Below are 20,735 nucleotides of genomic sequence, written 5' to 3'. Positions count from 1 at the left end.
GCCTGCAAAGTTCAGTTCAAATCCCAACTGTACAACAAAGCTCAACCTTTTGATATAGACCACGAATGCCCATCAATTCAATTATCAATGACCTTGTTGACCCTGGAAAAGTGTTAACCTGATTTCTTTTCTGTAAAGTGAGAGAGCTGAATTGCAAGAAAATTCCATCTTCCCTACTCAGAAATTCTATAACCACTTATAACTTTGTTTACACTATCTTTCTCTCTATTTGTTAATTGATATACAGCTTAATCCTTGCCTATAAGATTATAGTTTCTTGAGTACAGAGACATCATCTTGACAACTGAGACTATATAGAGTACATTATCTATGTGTACTTTTCACAGTACATAGCAATGGTTTATATAAGGACTAGAGAAGGACAATTAATCATTTAGATTGAGATATGGGTAAATATCAACAATTATCCTCTTTTTTTAAAAACACATATATATATAATATAAAAATCTTTTAAAGCTGGCCATCATATTTTAACACATAAATATGATAGAGCAAATATGACAAAGAGATACACAAAATCCTTATTTACATGTCAATACTGGTTTCTATACTGTAGGAATACGTAAATGAAGACTTACCTCTGAAGAAGCAATATAGTTCCATTTATTAGTTGGCATTGAGCCATCAGATGCAATTTCACCAACTTCTAGTTCTAATGATGACTTGTTTGTAATGGTACAAAAGGGAGTCAGAGTAACTATTCGTGAAAGATTAAAACTGCTCATTTTGATGCTAACACCAACCTGTGAGAAGGAAACAAGTTTATTTCCTAATATTTTATGCAATCTCTAAAACCTACACATATTCCTTCATTTACACACTGATTCTTAAAATATTTTAAAATAAGAATTCTTACATTAAGTAATGAACATAAGCTATGAACATAAGATAATGAGAATCTTCTCACTAAAAAGAAAAATTTTTGTTCCCTAATATGACTCTATCAGAAACCAATTCAAGAACTTCAATCAGGAATTTAATGACACCTTGCAAGGACAGATTTAAAGTGTCCTCTGTAATTTTTATTAGACACTTTAAATATTCCAAACACAGACTGATTTATAATTAGTGGAGAGGCTCAAGTTTTGTGGCTTTATTATCTGTCATAAAATAAATAAAATAAAAATTTTGTAGTCCTAAAACAGTTCAGTTGGTATCCAATTATTCAAATTTATGCTTGGCAGGGACTGTACAGAATGAAGATTCTACCATGCCATCAATATTTACCAAACTACACACTTGGGTAGATTCAACCCATTGTATTAATCTGTGACAAATTCCACTTCTGCTTTATTAACAGTGATCAAAGAAACTGGTAAGAGAGACCTCTCCACATAATACTTTCAATTCTGATATCTGTACTCTTTAGGACCTAAGCGGTTTAACTGAATTGTGGGATTGGTGAATGGAGTCCAAGGTAAATAGGCAAGTCGACTCTTACCAGGTATTCCATATTGTTGGCAGGACACTTCACACACCCATAACTTCCCACTGTATCCAATGAGAAACTATTGGACCAAGAACTAGTTGAAATTTTTAACTGAACCTGTAACAGAGAATAATATCATCATATAAAAAACCTGAAAGATGATATTCATTTGATTTGATGGAAAGAACTGCAAGAAATTTCTTCAGTATCATAGGACACAAAAATACAATGATAGCCATACTACAAATGAATAACAGAACCACAGAAAACACTATGGAATGACAACCACAGCACAGCTCTGACTTTCCCATTTACCTAAGCAATGAGTATAGTGAACTGAAGAGACATTGTTTTTTTTTTTTTTTTGAAGTTGTAATGCAAAATGATATGTTCCAGTGTTAGACTTATTATATAGAGTTAACAGATTCTTAACAGTTTGAGAACTCTGAGAATTCATCTTTAATATTATTCAGCAGGCACTAAATGAAAGGTATTGTGAAAGTAAGAATGGGAGAAAGAGGGACCCAGTTCCTGTCTTCAATGAGCAACTGGACCAGAGAACAAGAAATACACACTAGTAATTATGATGCAAGACTCAATGTGACAAGAGCCATACAAAAGGTACAAAATGTTATCAGGGTGAGAAGATAATGACGCTAGGATTTAGAGAATGTCTTACAGAAGAAGACATACCTGTGCACCAGATTTAGTCTCACCCGTATCTACCCAACTAGATTATTAAAAAAAAAAAAAAAAAAAAAAACTGAGGATAACCAGAGGCCAGACACATAAACAGATAATCACCACTCCAAAACAGTGGTTCTCAAAGTGGTCCTCAGACCAGCAGCATCAGCATCACCAAAGAATCTATTAAGGATGTGGTCTCTCAGGTCCTACTCAGACAGACTGAATCAAACTCACTTTGGGGGACATAATTCAGTAAATAGTTTTAAAAGCCCATTCTAATGTACACTGAAATTTAAGAACTATTCTGAGAGAACATGAGTGGTATGTCCAGATTTATTTAAAATAGTCAGAAAATCTTCACACATATCAGGCCTAAGCAGAATGCCAAAGGACAAACTATAGATAACCAGGAAAGATGAGGGAAACAGGAAAAGGGTAGGGGAAGAGGCTGTCTAGGCAGAAGGTGAGGCATATGCAAAAGCCTAGAAGTGAGCACATGGGAAAGTAAAGAAGGCAGATGTGCATCTGAAGAGGAAAGAAGGGACCAGAACATAAAAGATCAGGCTCAAGCTTTAGGCTTCTCTACCCTAGCTTAATGCTGTGCCCACCGAAGACTCAGCTAATGTAAGTATATTCAGTCACCATATCTTTAGAAATGCTTTATCACCAGGAAAGTATATGAAATAAAACTATTTTATCTGTCATGAATTTAAGAACAGAAGTAATGCTACAGATAGGAGAGAAAGAGCAACTGAGTCTTATCAAACTGCTGTCGTTTCTGCCATCCCACTTGATTTTGCACTCCTTAAAGTCCCACTGGACTTAATTCACACCAATGGTACTTAAAAAACAGGGAAGCATAGTGTCAGGTTCCTAAGTTTCTAGAGAAGAGATTCTCCTATTTAAACTTGCTTTATGAACAAAAACATACCTTGTTTTTACTAAAAATGTTCTTCTTCTTAAAAGAGAATAAAATAATGTCCCTAAAATCAGCTGGATGTTTCACGTGAATATCTTCTGAACGATACTGAAGAACACGAGAAGTCTTGTTGATCAACCAATAGGGACTAAACACAGAGAGCACTAATCGGCTGCCAATTCGCCTGACATGTATGGACAGATCGACTGTCATCACATCTGTGGAGTCAGAAGAAAAGCACACAACAAAGAATTCGGGAAGTGTATCACATATGCGGAAATGTCCATTCCAGTTTTTGCCCAGGTATTTCACCAGGACTAATTCCATGATCTCTCCACTGATTCGTGAATGTAAAACATCAGCAGTACTGCCTTCGGTTAGTTCATGAGTTTCTGCTGTTCCCTAAAAATAAACACACAAAAAAAATTTGCTCAGCAATTTTTGAAACTTTTGAAATAGCAAAATTCATGTTTTACACAAATGCTAAATTAACTACCAACTCTTCAAACAAGAACCTTGTTCAAATATTATGACAACCCAGTAATCACTAAGGACTAAAAAGAAAACACTATGCCATAGCCACAAGCAGCACTGTCTTTTGGCCATTAGTAGGCCAACAATCATAAGTTTTGATAAAATATTCATATCTATATCAAGAATCCTGGGCTAGATTCAGAAATCCTGGCTGTTGTCCACCAGAGCTACATCATTAAATAAGCCTCTTAAGTGCCTGGGCTTCAGTTTCATCCTCTATTTAAATATCACACCTGATGGTTCCATAAGGATGGAATATGGAAAATGATATTGAACTACTCTGACAAGTTATCTATGGTGTAATTTTTTTCAAAATAAATAATAGCAAAATATAAATCAGGGTTTCTTACTAAAACTGTCTTTTGTATAAATACTATTTAGTTCATTTAATTAATTTTTGTCTGTACAACTCAGGAATAGCTCATTGTTAGATTAAAAAAAAATTGAGGCTCCATACTCTGTGACTTTAAAATATCATAGCATGTACAAATTTGAAAGTATTTATCATACCCCACTACTAGGGAAAATATTTCTTATTATTTAAGACAGTAATTATTTTTGTTTTCATTAGAACTGTAGACCAAATAATCATACTATTAACTCTTTTAAATAAAAACTTTAAGATGAAGTATTTTCTCATTGACTTTTTCTCCCCTTTAGATAATAAAATTTTACTTAATGAATGAAAAGATGACTATGGTTCTTAATTTCTGATAGATGTAGCAAGGACAAGTATTAGGAATTGAGGACCTGAAGTGCCTATGTTTAAATCCTGGCTCAAATACTAAGTGGATATGGGATGGTGGGCCAATCATTTAACCTCTCCCTAACTCAGTTTCCTCATCAGTATCTACTACAAAAAGTTACTATAAAGACTGAACATGCCAATACATGTAAAGTACACAATACAGCTCCTGACATATGAATGCTATGCTGCTTTTTCCTATCATTAATATTATTAAAGCATTATCAACTATGCTATATAAAACACGGACTTCAACTAAAAATGCTATAAAACAAAACTAGAGTTCATTCTATACAATAATAAAAGCTAAACAAGAAATATACCTCAAGTAAATATCTTAAAGAATAGGGGAGAAGATTCCGCAGAGTGAGAGGAGGGTAAAGATGAATAATGTAAGCTGGATCCCAATCTTCCCCATGTGTGCTGATATAGCTTAGTTCATCAGGCACAGCAACTGTATTCACTATGAGAGGCAGGAAGTTGACTTCCACTGATGGACACTGCAACCTGCATCTGACTTCCCTGCTCCTGTGAAGTTCTTCCTTCCAGGAAATATAAGTGGTAGATTCTTTGTACTGATGCTCTAAGATTCCGGCTGGTTGAATAAACAATTGACATCTGCAGAAAAAGAAACCAGGAAGGAAAAAGTTTTGATTGAGATATAAGAAAAATAATCTCATTAAATCTTCTTGATAACTCTACAAAATAGGTACTATTATTCTTCTCTTTACAGGTTAGGAAGTCTTAGCTAAGAAAGGTTGGGAAACTTGCCCACAGTCACATGTCTAACTCACAGAGGAACTTTCTGGGAAAAAGCACTCTGTAAACAAGGGCAATGTAAAATTTTTTTCATTTCAAATACAAAGGCAGTCAGATAAATATAGATCTCAGATAATTCTAAAACATCAAATATATATAAAAAAGAAGGCATTTCATCTTGCAAGTTCATTAATAATATAAATGTGTTTTTCTGCACTTAAAAACTGTCTTAAACCTAAAACTGCTTTTATAGCTCTTACATTATAAAAATATAAGGTTATTTTTTTCCAGAAAAAAGATGCCTAGCCAGGCACAATGGTATATGCTTGTAATCCCAGAGACTCTGGAGGGTAAGGAGGAGGATCACAAGGTCAAGGCCAGACTCAGCAATTTAGTAAGACTCTGCCCCACAATAAAAAAAGAAATAAAAAGGACTGGGAATGTATTTCAGTGGTAAAGTACCTCTGGGTTTAATAACCCATACCAAAAACCAAAAACCAAACCAAAACAAAAAAAACAAAACATAAAATTCAAAATATATATTACAAAGTTTTTAAAGCTTTATATATTCAATGAAATATCTACCTATATGAATTTAAAGGAACATGGAACTCCTCTTCAGGTCTGGCTATTCCAATGGGCTCCAATAGCTTAATATTCTTGACAAATTTATAGATGATAAATGCAATAGAGAAATGGTTTTTAATCTGTTAGACAAAAGGACATACAATAGTTTAAAAAGGATAGAGAAATTAAAAAGCTGCACGTAATTACTTTTAGGTCTAGAAGTTTTCAAACCCAATATTGGAAGGCATTTTCATTGGTAATTGAAAAATTTTAGGATAGATAAATGTAATGTATATTAAACTTGAGATCTAAATGAAAATTAAGATATTCACATAGTCCTATAATTACATGCTTATGTTTATTTTAGTTTATTATACTATCTTTCAAATATGCATTGCTCTTTGTCAATTTCAGTCAGATTTTCTCCATTACAACCATTTATGTATGCATCATATGACTAAACTAAATAGAAGAGCAAAAGCTATTTGAGAAGTACAGTATAAGTTTATTCTTGACTACAGTATATTTGCTGGAATCAATAATAAAGAGAGATTAATTGCCAAAATTTGAAATCTTTTCAATTTTTATCTGATGTTATAGAAATGAAGAAATGTCCTTTTGCTGATCATATATTGATCAGATCCCAAAATCTATAATGTGCAAAAGAAGAAAAATGTTTAATAAAGCCTTAAAAGTAGAAAATATTTATAGATTAAAATGCTAAATTCTTTTCAGGAAAGTAGATAATTCCAATATTTCTTCATATGCACTTGAAAAATGTGATTCCAAATATTGTACAAAGAGAAGGAACTATTATCCTATTTTACAACTAACGATAATTACAATATTCCTCAGTTCTGAATTTTTAAAAGAATACAAAAACAATTTCATTAATTTAAAAGCAGGAGATAACAAATGTATCAGACATTTAAAATAAAGAATATTATAAAATCAAGTTATAGAGTAGGAACCTTTTCAGTGCACTATAATGAAGTTCTACTATATATTCTTCTATTCGGCTAAACAATATTTTCTGCTTTAGAGAAAGTGACACAATTCACCCTAAAGCATTACCTGCAGGGGAGAACGCAGGGTAATTACTTTATTCCCTTCAGTTGCATCAATCTGTACCAAGACTGAATCAGAATGACTGGTATTGGGATTCCGTACATTGTACAATCGCCGTCCAGGTCTGGCAACAGGGATGTTTCCAACTTCTGTGTATCCATGCGGTACTAAGACAGAGCATAAGTGAAAATAAGTCCAAATATTTATTCATTAATAATCATCAGCACCTCAAAATAATGATGAATATTTTATAGAATTTGAGAAGGTAGTAATTACTATCAATATTTTAGGACTTCGGAATATCATTATTTTCTCTCATTGAAATCTTATTCTTTTTGAAGCATACTATAAGTTGTATTACTAAAGAACATTGAAATAATCTAGTTTTGCAAAGTATTTCTTGAATTTAATCTTTTTCAAGTTTAGAAGAAAATAAGACATTAGTTTATTAATTATTTACTCTAAGCCTTTAGAAAGTTGTCTCCCAAGATATCTGCTGCAAAATGTTTCTTTATCTCTTATCAAAAATAAGCCCACAGCAATTCCTAAGACATTCTTAAAATAACTAGCATACCAAAGGTCAGAGTGAAGAAGGAGCTTTCTTGACGGCTGAGTACACACAGTTTCCCTTGATGTGAAGGTTCCATGCTGGCATATTCCAGCTCCAAGTTCTGACCAGCATCCACATCATAAATGCCACTTTTCTCAAGGGGGCCCATCACTCTGAGATTACGATTTGGTTGCACCTTAATGGGAACACCTACAGCATTTTTTACCATAAAAGGAGCCCTGTCTTTTAAGGAATAGTCAAAAGTAGAAGCAGCACCCTGTGAAAAACCCTGAAAAGGAATAAATCATCATCAGTTTTACAATATGTATATTTCTTTCAAATATTTTACCACTATTACACATTTTTTAACTAATTTTGATGACAAAAAAATATCCATACATGTTTCATTCTCAAGTTCTATTTAATATATTCCAAACAAGAATCAAACATACTTTTGCTAAATTGTTGAAAACACTAAGACAACTTTTGGATATTGTTATATTCATTGTATCTCCTGAAGAAATATGAATTGCCATTTGTGGCTCAGGAATAAAATCATCTCCTGGCATCAAACTTTTGTCCTGTATTTGGTTCTTCTTTACCTATAATTAAACAATATAACAAATTTAAGTTATCAGTCAATAATAAAATTAAAATATAGTATTGAATTCTTCTAAATTGGTTGCTTTACATTAAGGCTTTTCAAGTCTCATTTTCAAAAATATTCAGAGCTTCCCACTGACTTAGTGCAGATGAGAAATCTTTCTTTCAGTGCATAATCCATGGGAAGATGCTTTTTAGAACCATAACATGAAAGCACTCAAAGTCAGCTACTAGATTTGCCTCCTGTGGATCTCCCAGAGTACAACTAATTACTTAGTGTGGACTAAGTGATGATTATGAGTTGATTAGCAACCTAAGACGGCCCCAAATTCTACATTAGTCCTTATTTGGTGGTATCATCTGGAAATAAGTTTTTTCCTTCTGTTTTCTACAATTAACACATATACAAAAGTAATACTAGCTTTCAACCAGCCATCAGATTCAACCTGTTGCAGTATCACAATCATGTTTTTATTCTAATAACATTTCAAAAGGCTGTAAAACATTCTTTCTTAGCTTCTTTACATCAGAGAGACAAATACCACTTCTAGTTCATTATTCAGAGTATATAACACCTTCCCGTTATTCTAGAAAAATGTGCTTTGGTATATAGACTTCTGAAGTGCTCTCAAGTAATACATAAAGAAGTAATACAAAAGACTTGTTCATAAATAATAATAAAATTCTCTCTCCACTTTTTTGGTCTGTCTCTTAAAAATCACTGAATATCTCAAAGAGCTTCTAAATTTATCTGAGTTACATCTACCTATATCCACACTATTCAAAATGAAAACATAAGATTTTAATACACATTTGAAAATGTTAGATTTAAGTTATTTAATGAAAAATAACTATATAAAATATATAAATAGTGAGAAATGGGGCATTTACAAATCGCTTCAGCACCTGCCTTAAGAGATGAACTCTGATTTCTATTGTGCACTCAATCTGGCTCAATATTATATTCAAGAAATCCCTTGGAAACTCCATAGTTCATTCATGAGAGAATGAAGACAAAAATGATATGTTATGTCTGAGTATTACCATGAAAAGAGTTTTAATCACATGGACCCCTTGAAATGGCTTCAAGGATCCTGGACTGCATCTTGAGAATCCCTGAACTAAAAAATATTAATAAATATACAGAATGTCACTCTATACAAAAATATTTTATGGTTTCCTTACATTAACCTTTAAATTCCATTGTCGCTTCCCCTCCACTCTCTCAATCAGTGGCTCCCACACAGCATGGATTTCATTGTAATAGTGAACCTGAAAAGTCAGAATTATGTTAGTCTTTCAACTTTAATTATATAACTCTGTAACTAGCATAGAAAAAAAAATGTCAAAAACCATTTATAAACCCCACTGAAAGATACAAAAAGTGTCAAGTGTATTTCCCTTTATCCTTTCTTTATTGTCTTAAACAAATTATTTAGCCAAAGATTTCTTAAAATCAATTCCCACAATACAATTATACATCAATTTATACAAATTAAATGTTAAAATATATTATCTATTCATATATGTATTTGTTGTTACCATGCATAAACAAAAAATATATTATCTATTCATATATGTATTTGTTGTTACCATGCATAAACAATAGCAACAAAAAATCTCATCTCTTGATTCTGCAATTGTACTTTCAAGAAGTTGGCTCTGAAGATTCTAAATGATGTATCCATACCTGTAGTGTCATGTCAGCTGCAGCAGCCATCAGAGAAGTCCAATTTTTAATACTGCCTGAAAACATAGACTCTGCCAGTAATAAAGGTACTGTTCGATGCCCAAGGCCACATTCTAAGGTAATCTGAACTGACTCCACAGTAATAGCACAATTTTCCTCTATCCGTGGTTGTTCACTGTCTCTGAAATTTTCTGTTAATTCTGTTGCCAAGTCAACACCAAGAAACCAAGAGTTATAATCACTAATAGATCTGACATCCCAAAGATTTTCCATTTCCTTAGATGTATCTTTAGATTCAACTTCTTTTGCCTTTGGAGACATAGCAGCCATGATTGTCATCACAGTATTAAGAATTATGGGTGAGATCTTTATAAAGGAAAGCAGAAAAACATTTAGAACAGATTCTTTCCCAGATGAGAAGAATTAATACATATATGATAGAGCTTTAAAAATTAATTAAAATTTTAAATACATTAAGTTCACAGCTAGAGAAAACATATTATTGGTATCAACTATCTAATTTTTGCATCCTTTGGAAAGAAAAAAAATGGATTTCAGAAACCATTCTGAATTTCCATTTGTAACTGGGCACAAAGTCATATTTAAAGAATCTGAATGCCACTAAAGAATAGAGAATTTTTTCAATCCTTTAAATTAAAAAAGCAAAATCTAAAAAGTTATTTGTAGCACACACCTGTCATTACAAATACTTTGTAAGTCAAATAAAGCATTTAATCACTCACTTATTAAACTGATTCAAATTTTACATCAAATAATGTAATTTATTTCAAATGAAGTAATGGCAACCTCATCTCACCACCCTTTCTTCCCTCTTTTTCTCCCCATTTCTCCTCTCCCCTCCACATGCATGCAAATATAATTGAGAAAACCACTCTGATCTTTAAAAAATATTAAAAAGTATCCTTTCAAAGGAAATCAAAATAAACATTTACATTAAAGAAAATGTCTTTTAATGTTAGAGGTCTTTGATTTTTCAAGATGACTAACACAATGCTGGAGTGGTAAGAGACATCAAAAGATACCATTTTAAGTTACTGCAAATATACAACACTGTTAGAAAAATAAGAATTTTCACCCAAAGAACATGATAGGTACTAACCTTAATTATAAATTCTTTAACCATAATGTTTATGTTTTGTTTTCCTGAGGCCCATGTACATTTTTCCATAAATAATGAGCAGGGATGTAAGACCTAGAAACAAATAAATGAAATTCACACTTCCTTAGTAACAGTTTCAATAAATGTGTAACAGACCCTTATGAGAGCTACCTCTTACTCAAGCTTACTATTAAAAGCAAAAAAGGAAATCAAATTAACTAAGAACTTTGTAGGAGGGCTTCTGTGAACTATGACAAATCTATGAACATTGTTAAAGAACATTTAACAGTTCTCATAACTTTTTTCATTCTAAATTGTCAAGTAACAATGCAACTTATTATTAGAAGTTTAAAATGTTTCCTTTTGCTAAAATATTTTCATTGATACCCTCTGTAAAATATATTTTTGAGATATCTATAAAAATGAACCAATAACTGTAGTAAGGTAGATAAATGACCATTTTCAGATAATTAACAATTTAGTCTTGAATACCACCAAAAGTCCTTATTAGAATGAATCTCAAATCTTCAAAACTGATTAAAATGATGAAGTCTATATTCTTATTTACAATTAAAGAAACAAAATAATTTTGCCCCAAACTAAATGGGGTAATTACTATGGCATAATAATTTTGAAAAAATTAGGATGATCTTTCAATGAAGTGATTACTATAAGCCTTCTGTGACATATCAAAAGATGATCTGTCAAAGAACATTTCATGATAAAGTATATATGAAGCCTAGAACTATATTTTTATGCAAGTCTCTCAGCCCACAAATTTTTAAAAATTTAAACTAACACTGCCAATGAGTCAAATAACAGTGGTCCTTTTATCATAAAAATTATCATTAACATTAAAAAATAATTGGTGTTAATTGTTAATTAACTAAAATCATATTTTTCAATAATGATATGAAAATAACTGAAATTAACTTTTAATAACAGAAGAACACCATCTATTTTGGTTCTCTGACTCCATATAAATTTTTCATTTCAAGATTAAATACTCATTCATTCACTTATTGGGCATACCACAGCGAACAAAACAATAACTAAAACAAAAAATACTGATGTGTACTACAATTTAAATACTATTTAATAGAGGATAATATAAAGAAAACTAGTCTGAAGGTAACTCCTACTTTTATTACCAGCAGCTATAATTAAGTTATTTAATATCTTTGGAACTTAGTATCCTTATCTGAAAAACCCCAAGGTTTTAGTAAATAATCTGTAAAGTCCTTAAGAGCTCTCCTACTTAGGATTCTGCCCTTCTCAAAATTATGATACAAGGCAATTCTTACTGTGGTAATGTTTTTCCCTCTCTTTTCTCTGAGAAAAGGGCAAGCGAGCACTTTTAGATCTCTCACAGAAGCTTCCATCATCTGCTCAAGTTCAGATGTTGACAGAGAGAGGTTACACTGGAAGGAAGCTGTCAGAGCAGGAGCATCAGCCTTTGTCAGGTTGGCAACAAACACCACTTCCGGATCTGTGATCATGGCCTTTAAAGTCATATTTGGTCTTATAGAATCATCTGAAGAAACAAAAAAGGGAACAAAAATTTTTTAAAGTAAATTTTCACTTATCTACACATCATCTGCTAGTTACTAAGTTGTTCTCAATATTCTTACTATGATGGATATGTTGAAGTTAATACTAGTAATTGGTTTATCAACACTAATTATTAAATGATATTATCAAATGCTGATAGTACAAGAAAACGTAATTTGAAACCTGTCTAAAAAAGTTCATTCTCACTTTGATATTTGATTTAGTTGGGAATAATGGTGTTTTGAAATTCTTGGGCCAGAATTAAGGTATGTGCCTGTATATACATATGATAATGTATTATGCTATGTTGCAGCAGCAAGGAGGGGAAAACTAGAGAAAGAACTATCCGGGAGAAAAAAAAGACGCTGGTAAAGCAGTTAAACTGTTGTCATTTGGTTTCATCCAAAACTCCATAATCAGTATCATATAATGTATAATATAAATATATTTAATGGGGCTAGACTTGTGGCTCAGTGGTAGAGCACTCATCTAGCACATGCAAGGCCCTGGGTTCGATCTTCAGCACCACATAAAAATAAAATAAAGGTATTGTGTCCAAATTACAACTCAAAAATAAATAAAATAATAAATTTAATATAAAAATAACTACAAATAAATAAATAAATTTAATATGTAAATAACTACAGAGATATCAAGAATGATTACTACTTAAGAAACATTAAAAGTAAATGGAAAAATAATATTTGACCTTGCCAATAAAAGTTAGTTTTCCAATCTTGTTGGGTGCTGCACTGGAGGAAAAAAATGCCTGATCTTAAATAATTATAAATGAATACAGAAAATCACTGATTTACTTGGTAATGCTAGAATATAAAAAATTACAGAGTTGAAAGTGACTTCAGCATACATCTAGGTCTGACACTGGTAAATTTTCTGACACTTTAAAGTATTAAAAGGTGATAGGGTAGTCATGCTAGGTCTCATTTTATCTTTTTAATTGCTCTTCAATGTGCTACAATTCTTTAAAGCCCAATATATTTCTACTAAACCTTGCTCTTCAAAATATTTTGTCACTAAAGCTTTTATACAGAATATGTTTAAATTTGAAAGTCTAATTTACTTTCTCAAATTCTCTACTACTCTTTCCTTCTGTTTGTAACTTTTGTTAAAAAGCACAAGTAGTCATCTCTAACAGGTAAATTCTGCTAACCTTTCTCTATCTTGACTTTCCCTGTGGCAGTCTGTCTTGGTGGAATCTGTATTTCTTTTGCCATATTTTCAGGATTCTGTGGCATGGCTTTGATAAAGAAATCTGCCACAGTCATCAGAAACTCCACACTGGCACATACATATAGCTTGTCAAGAACAGCCTCAATTTTACTTCCATTTTTGTCTTGTTTGTAACTTATATCAATCATAGAACTGTTGTTATCTTGGTCATTCTTTTTGTCTATCATCCTGAAACAAACAAACAAACAAACAAACACCATTATTTTAGTTCTGCCGAAATAAAAAAGATGAAAGTTTTCCTATACATTTTAATGATCTTTCTTTCACTTTTCAGTTTCTAATCTGAATAGAAAACAGGACAGTGTTAACTGGTATGTATTTACCTAATTAGCAACCAAGACATGGTCTACTAATCCCCAAAGTAAGATTTATGTGATTAAGCAATAACAGAATATTTTAATTAGAATGAAATATTAGAAACACCAATGATTGGGGCTGGGGTTGTGGCTCAGAGGTAGAGCGCGCTTGCCTCCCACACATGGGAGGCCCTGGGTTCCATCCTCAGCACCACATAAAAATAAATGAATAAAATAAAGATATTGTGTCCAACTAAAAAATAAACATTAAAAAAAAAAAGAAACACCAATGATGCTGGAAACAAATTTAGGCAATTAACAAAATATATCAATGTGGTTCATAAAACATAAGACAACCTCTATTTTATTAAATAAAATCTTGCTGAAGGAATTTATTTCCAAAGATCATCCTATGCACTTCGATTTGAAAGTATTCACTGCAACTCAAATCAGCAAGTGTTTATTAAGTGTCTTCACAAATAGTTCTTATACATCTTCACATGGGCTAGGAAGACCAGACTACCAAACAGATGGTGGCATTTATCAACCTTACCTACAGAGTTGTGGACTGCTAGATATGAAATTTAAAAACTAGAAAAGCTGTGTGCATAAAAGCACTCTTTCTTCATTTATTAATTTCTCAGAAAAATAAAGAACTCAGAACTATCCAGTATGTATTCAATGAAGTCCAAGTTTAGTAACACAGGTTTTTTTCCCTTAAAAAAAAAATCAAGTACAAAGTATTATGTGTCTCATTAGAGAAAGGAATACAAATATAATTAGACTATTGTAGTCAGATATTTTTCTCTTTATAGTAGGTTGATCTATGTTAAACTTTCAAAAACTAGGTTGATAATGTTATCATGCTAGGGATTCAATTCCTATTAAAAGTAAAACAAAATTTGCAGAATTGTTTTGAAAGACACAGGCCAAAAAAAAAAAAAAAAAAGATCCATAGCTTTAAGACTGCCTATAGGAGATAATTTGGGAAAATATATTACCAACATATCACTCATATGAATTTAACAATTAAAATTCATATTCTCTTAGTCCTCATTTTCAAGATGGTACTCCATTTTACTAATAAACTTCCCTTTCATTTAAACTAAATTAAATCAAATCTAAAGCTAAATCTGATATTAGCACTACTTCTTAATGCAATTCAAATCACAAGGTATGACCAGAAGACAGATCTCTTTTGATGATCCCACGCCCAAATGCCTGGTAACAATACCAAATGCAAAGTCAACCTTAATGTACAAACCTTGATGTTGCTCTCTCAATGCCTTCTCTGAGATCATCAAGGGTGCATGTCTTAAGTTTAAGGCTGACATTTACTGAACCATCCTTGAATATCTTCCCTGCAGAGGCCATCAGATACAGTCTGAGCTCTCCAAGGCGGAAACTGTCATTATGAAATGCAAGTTTGGATTCCTGTGGTGTATTTTTCAAGCAAAAAAATAAATAATCTTTAAATATTACATACTTATTTTTAAACATATTTCTTAATTCAGAGCCTAAAAACAAATAAATTTTACAGATTTTTAAAAGTATTAGTGCTAAAACACACAAATGGATCCAAGAATAATATGCATGTTTATGAATATAGACATGTATACAAGTAAATACATGTATGTATGTGCTGACATTCAACAATGGTTAATGTATAAAATTAACTTGATACACGGTCTGATGCAAATAAAAATAACCATGAAACATTTGTGTCAGTTAATCACATGATCTACTAAATATTTAAAGAGCTCTTCTATTTAAAAAAAAAAAAAACAGTGATAAGAACTATGGAGTTTATGAGAAAGGACCAGGTTGATAGGTGATCTCCATGAGCTTACAGATTAAAGAAACATCACAAAACACAACTGTAAATTGTGAATGATAAAATACCTTGTGATAAATAGTAATTTTATTATTATTTATATCTTTCCACATTTCAATATTATCAAACATTGGATATTAATTCCAAGTTTATTCAATATTAAGTGGCTAGGTAAAGAATATATATAATGAAAACTAAAGAGTCAAATAGATCATTATGGGATAGGAAAAATTCATGGAGAAAGTGAGAACTTCACTGCACACTGGCGGCTAAATGGGATTAAATAGCTAAGAGGATAGAAGACATTCTACATTGGGTAAAAACAGTTGATGTTTCAAGATGCGTTTCAGGGCACCAAGTAGAGTGATTAGGCTTGAACATTCCAATTAAAGGATGCTAGGGAATGAAATTAGAAAGAAAAACAGAGGCCTAATTAAGGTCTCAAATCCCACAATAAAGATTTAAACTTTTATTTACTCCACCATAACACAAAAGTCTAAGTACTCTAAGAAAAACGAGATTTCATAAAGAACAGATCCCATCTAAGAAACCAAAAGCAAAAATACTTCATGGAAGTAAAGGACATCAGTCACAGCTTCTCAGTTGGGTCCATGGCCTTGGTGAGAGGTATGCTGGTGATGTGCAATCCTTGGCACACTGGTTACTCTACACCTTCACTATTCCAGACAGTTTATTACATGCAAGTAGGTCAGAATGACATCATTATTGGGAAGTTTCTAATACATTTAACTTATAAAAATGGAAATAATTCACAAACTTCTGTTCTGTAATTATGGTTAGAAATGACCTGTGACAATATAATGATCACAACATAAAATGTTTCCTAATACAGTTACTGATATAGACAATTTGGACCACTGGATGTATTTTTGTTGTTGTTGTTATTTGTATTTTTTTTCCTTTTCATAAAGGGACACATACATAAACACTGAATGTTCCTATTAGAATGGGAATTTGCAAATGGTTCCATGGATTCACTTAGGACACTGAACTTGTACCAGTGTCTAGGATGGATGAAAGGAAGCCACTGCAGTACATGTGTGAGCCACTAAGGGTCTCAAATAAAGCAATGTGAGAACTGACAGAACAGAACAACATTCAGTCAAAGAAAAACTGATAGAACTCAGTATTTATATGAATAAGAAAAGAGAACAAAGAAGAAGCAAAGAAGATAGCAAGATTCTAAGGCTGAGGAACTAGCAGATGACTGTCCTTAAGGGAAATGAAGATCGCATTTAACTGTCCATTTTCTACTAGGTCATTTTCTGATGTTTTCATGAATATTAAACATTAGAAATGAAGGCAGTTTACTGCACAAATGACAGACATTAGCACAAAGCTCAACAGCAACAATATATGAATACTATCTAATTTTTAGAAAACATTATGAAATATGAATTTGTGTATAAAAATGAAAATTAACAACAGATACAATGCCTATATATTATATGACATATATTATGGATATTAACATGATATAATTAACTGATATAATAAAATGTTTTTAGAAGACTATATATAATTAATAGCTTTCTAAAATACCAACGATATATTATTTAGTTCAAATCATTATAGCACTAGACTTCCAATTTTTTAATTGGTATTCTTTTTTTTTTAAAAGAGAGAGAGAGAGAATCTTTTTTGTAGATGGACACAACTCAATGCCTTTATTTTTATGTGGTCTGAGAATCGAACCAGGGTCCCGCCCGTGCTAAGCGAGTGCTCTACCGCTGAGCAACAATCCCAGCCCAATTGGTATTCTTAATATAAATCTACCATATATAACATCTATTCAATATAAACATAATTAATATGCTTATATCATGGATAATCATCTAAGGCTCCAAAGCCACTACTAAATTATTTTTATTAAATAGGTTTATATACATACAAATAAATACACAACCTATGTAATAAAATTGAGCGTATAATTAATCACTCTTATATATAAAAGTCCTCCGTTAGCAACAGTGCAAAATGTGCTTTGGTGCTGATGTTACTTAAGAAGAAATGAACCCTGAATGATTTTCCTTAGCCTAATAAACACTAAAACAGTGAAGACCTATTAAAAAATTTTTAAAGGGTCATATCAAAAAAATGCCAGGGGCTAGAGTTGTAGCTCAGTGATAGAGTGCTTGCCTCACATCTGTGGGGCACTAGGTTTGATCCTCAGTACCACATAAAAAATAAATAAAGATATGTGTCCATCTAAAACTAAGAAATAATATTTTTTTAAAATGCCAATATTCTAAAACAAAGCAAAGAATTTTTCTCTACAGAAATTTAATACACACCTGATTGATATCATTGTTATAAAGGACAATGGAGAGAGATTCAAAATGAAAGTCATATTGGAGAGTAACATTCTGGCCCATAGAAGGCTTTGAGTCTGTCAAATGTTCTTGATCTGATAGAACAAAAAGAAACATGAATATGAAATTTAGCAAGATTTTAAGTAGGTATATTGCTTTGTACATATTTAAAATCTGGGACTATGATTTATTATTCTTAGTTTATATCCAGCTTCCTAATGTTCTTTAACTCATAAGACAATAAAAATGACAACGATTATTCCATATATTTAGTACAGGGCAAAGTGGCAGAGGCAAATTATTCACAGCTTTAAAAAAGAGAGACTATCTCATACAAAATAATCAAGACAACTTTTTAAAAAGTCCCTCCAAAGTAAGACTTATAACAGAGGTATAATTATAAAGGTACTTTTATCTAACTGATTCAAGCCATTCTCAAGTGATTAAGAAGTTGGAGTACAGAAAAGCCAGATTTTTTGCCCTGAATTAGAGAGCAAAAGATACTCTGCTAGTCAAGCACTCTTCTCATTATCTTTATTTATCTGTATTACCTATTACCTCTATAAGAACAGAATGCAACTGTATTACCTATTACCTCTATAAGAATAGAATGCAACTCAACAGCAAAATATGTCAGGTGGGGAAGCCTCTGGAATTTAGTGAAGACGTTTAGAGAAATATTTTAGTCTTTTGTCTCATCTTCAGACAGATAGGACAGATGAAACAGATTCTGCTTTCAAACACTTTTATAATATGATTCTATAATCCTTTTGGAAATTGATTCTAATTTTTCGATCATTCTATAGAAAAGGCCACTCTTGTATAATTTTAACAATGTAAGGCTTCCCCAAGATGGGAAACCCTAGTTTTTTTTTTTTTTCCTCTACTTTTCCTGAAAATAATGTATATTCCAATCTTCATTATTTTGCAGCTTTCCACCTGAATTCACAAATTTTCCCAAGGGCCACATCAACCATATAATGAGAACCAGATACACAAATTTGATCACAGCTGAACCTTATGAGATCATTAATCACATAAAGTCTGCCTGTCACGACTTATTCATCTCTACATAGTTTTGGTCTATAACAATGACCTGCTCATCTAGCATTTGTCTACATGGTAGCACAAACCCAACCTGGTGAGGAAAGAAATGCTGGCCTCACCAAGCTTATGTAACACTCATCACTGTCTACCAGAAACCTTATTTTGCACATTGTTGTCATCATACGTTTGTGTAATTCCAAAGTATGCCTGGCCTTTCTATAGAAGAAGTAGTGTTGGTGAAATTCTATTAAGTGGCAGCTTTACCATGTAAGCTGATGGTCTGAGAGCATTCTAAAGGCCCAAGGAGTAGCCTGTGACCATGTTAAAGACAAGAGGCATTTCATCTCTTTTTAGCCATTTAAATATTAACCTATTTACAGTTTAATAAAACATTTAATAATACCAATGACTGTCAATAAAAAACAAGTGAAAGCATATTTCATGTAATTGCTTAAGAAAGAAGAAACCTTATATTTTAGAAAAATTATCATTTAAAAATGGTTGAATTTGAAAGCTTCAGTAACTTTTAAAAGTTCAGTTTTAGTAGTCTGAAGATTCTCTGATATATCTGATTATATCATTTTCCCAGAAAGTCAGATCTAAAGCTGTTACTATGAAAGAATGCATTCCTTTCTCATGGTTCTGACCTGTTAGCATGATTATATCACACAAAGGGCCTTTTCTCTCTACATTATTTTCGGACCTTACTTCACTGTATGCCCACTTTGATTTTTCTCTCAAGGTACACACTACCTCAGTGCCTACTGAATTCAGCTTCTATCAAGTATATGCAAATAAGCATCATGCAATCAAGGACAGATAACCCTTCCTCCTGTAACATACAACAGGCTTCTCCAGGGGCTTAAAGAAGCAAATCTGGCCCTCGCAGATTTTCCACAGTAAACAATATGATAATGAATCAATTTATACCACATTATGCTGGACAACTAAAATATACTAAATATAAATATCACATGGACAATAATCAATGCAAAAATCTTCATGGATTTATACCTTTGAGGAAGACAGGACCACTCAGAACATCTTTCCTCACTCTTACAGCCTCCTGTACAGATTGTGTAGGGATTGGCTGTGAAGAAGCTTCTCCAAGATTTTCCAGCAAAATTTTCATTAAAACTGTTAAGTCATCTTCACTGAGAGCAACCTAAAAGCCACCAATAATTTGTTAACAGAAAGTAATAAAAAATCTAGAATATGATGTCTATCTCAATGTATGGTTCCTCAAATTAAACAACTGTTCATGTCGTTCGTTCGTTCATTCATTCATTCATTCATTCATTCATTCATTCATTCATTCATTCATTCATTCATTATTTTCAGTACAGGGGCACTTAACCACTTAACCAAGCCCAGATTGTTGGTTTTTTGTTTGTTTGTTTTTGTTTTTTTCTTTTTTGAAGACAGGGTCTCACCGACAGAAAAGGCCCAGTGGCCCCCGGCGGGACAGAGCCTCTAATCACTCCTGCAAGGTAGGCGGGCCTGCGACCCACCTGCAGAAGAGGAGCAGCGGCCTGCTGAGAGGCAGAGCCGCCCCCTCCCCCTGCCCCAGCAAGGTAGAGGGAACTGTGACCATCCACAGAGCAGGCCCAGCGGCCTGCTGAGGGGCAGAGCCGCCCCCCACCCCCCGCGCCTGCCAGGTAGGCGGAACGGTGACCACCGGCAGAAAAGGCCCAGTGGCCCACGGCTGAACAGAGCTTCCAATCACTCCTG

General features: G+C 32.6%; 1 protein-coding gene across 1 annotated transcript in view; it reads right to left on the bottom strand.

Moving 5' to 3' along the window:
* The window catches only part of Vps13c (vacuolar protein sorting 13 homolog C), a 176,092-nt gene that overhangs the window by 33,214 nt on the left and 122,143 nt on the right, over positions 1 to 20,735 (bottom strand). Inside the window, exons 48-63 of the mRNA XM_048793227.1 lie at positions 20,019 to 20,169; positions 17,940 to 18,052; positions 15,055 to 15,224; positions 13,415 to 13,662; positions 11,997 to 12,226; positions 10,693 to 10,785; positions 9,573 to 9,938; positions 9,068 to 9,154; positions 7,732 to 7,881; positions 7,304 to 7,568; positions 6,736 to 6,896; positions 5,680 to 5,801; positions 4,659 to 4,953; positions 3,069 to 3,458; positions 1,463 to 1,567; positions 600 to 764 (exon numbers count right to left, since the gene is read on the bottom strand). Of these exons, the coding sequence (XP_048649184.1) occupies positions 600 to 764; positions 1,463 to 1,567; positions 3,069 to 3,458; positions 4,659 to 4,953; positions 5,680 to 5,801; positions 6,736 to 6,896; positions 7,304 to 7,568; positions 7,732 to 7,881; positions 9,068 to 9,154; positions 9,573 to 9,938; positions 10,693 to 10,785; positions 11,997 to 12,226; positions 13,415 to 13,662; positions 15,055 to 15,224; positions 17,940 to 18,052; positions 20,019 to 20,169 (3,111 nt within the window). The remainder of the gene's footprint in view (positions 1 to 599; positions 765 to 1,462; positions 1,568 to 3,068; positions 3,459 to 4,658; positions 4,954 to 5,679; positions 5,802 to 6,735; positions 6,897 to 7,303; positions 7,569 to 7,731; positions 7,882 to 9,067; positions 9,155 to 9,572; positions 9,939 to 10,692; positions 10,786 to 11,996; positions 12,227 to 13,414; positions 13,663 to 15,054; positions 15,225 to 17,939; positions 18,053 to 20,018; positions 20,170 to 20,735) is intronic.

Source organism: Marmota marmota, unplaced genomic scaffold, assembly GCF_001458135.2.
Source record: "Marmota marmota marmota unplaced genomic scaffold, marMar, whole genome shotgun sequence".
Taxonomy (NCBI): Eukaryota; Metazoa; Chordata; class Mammalia; order Rodentia; family Sciuridae; genus Marmota; species Marmota marmota.
The sequence above is the reverse complement of the archived record's forward strand: the minus strand, read 5'-3'. Positions and strand labels throughout refer to the sequence as shown.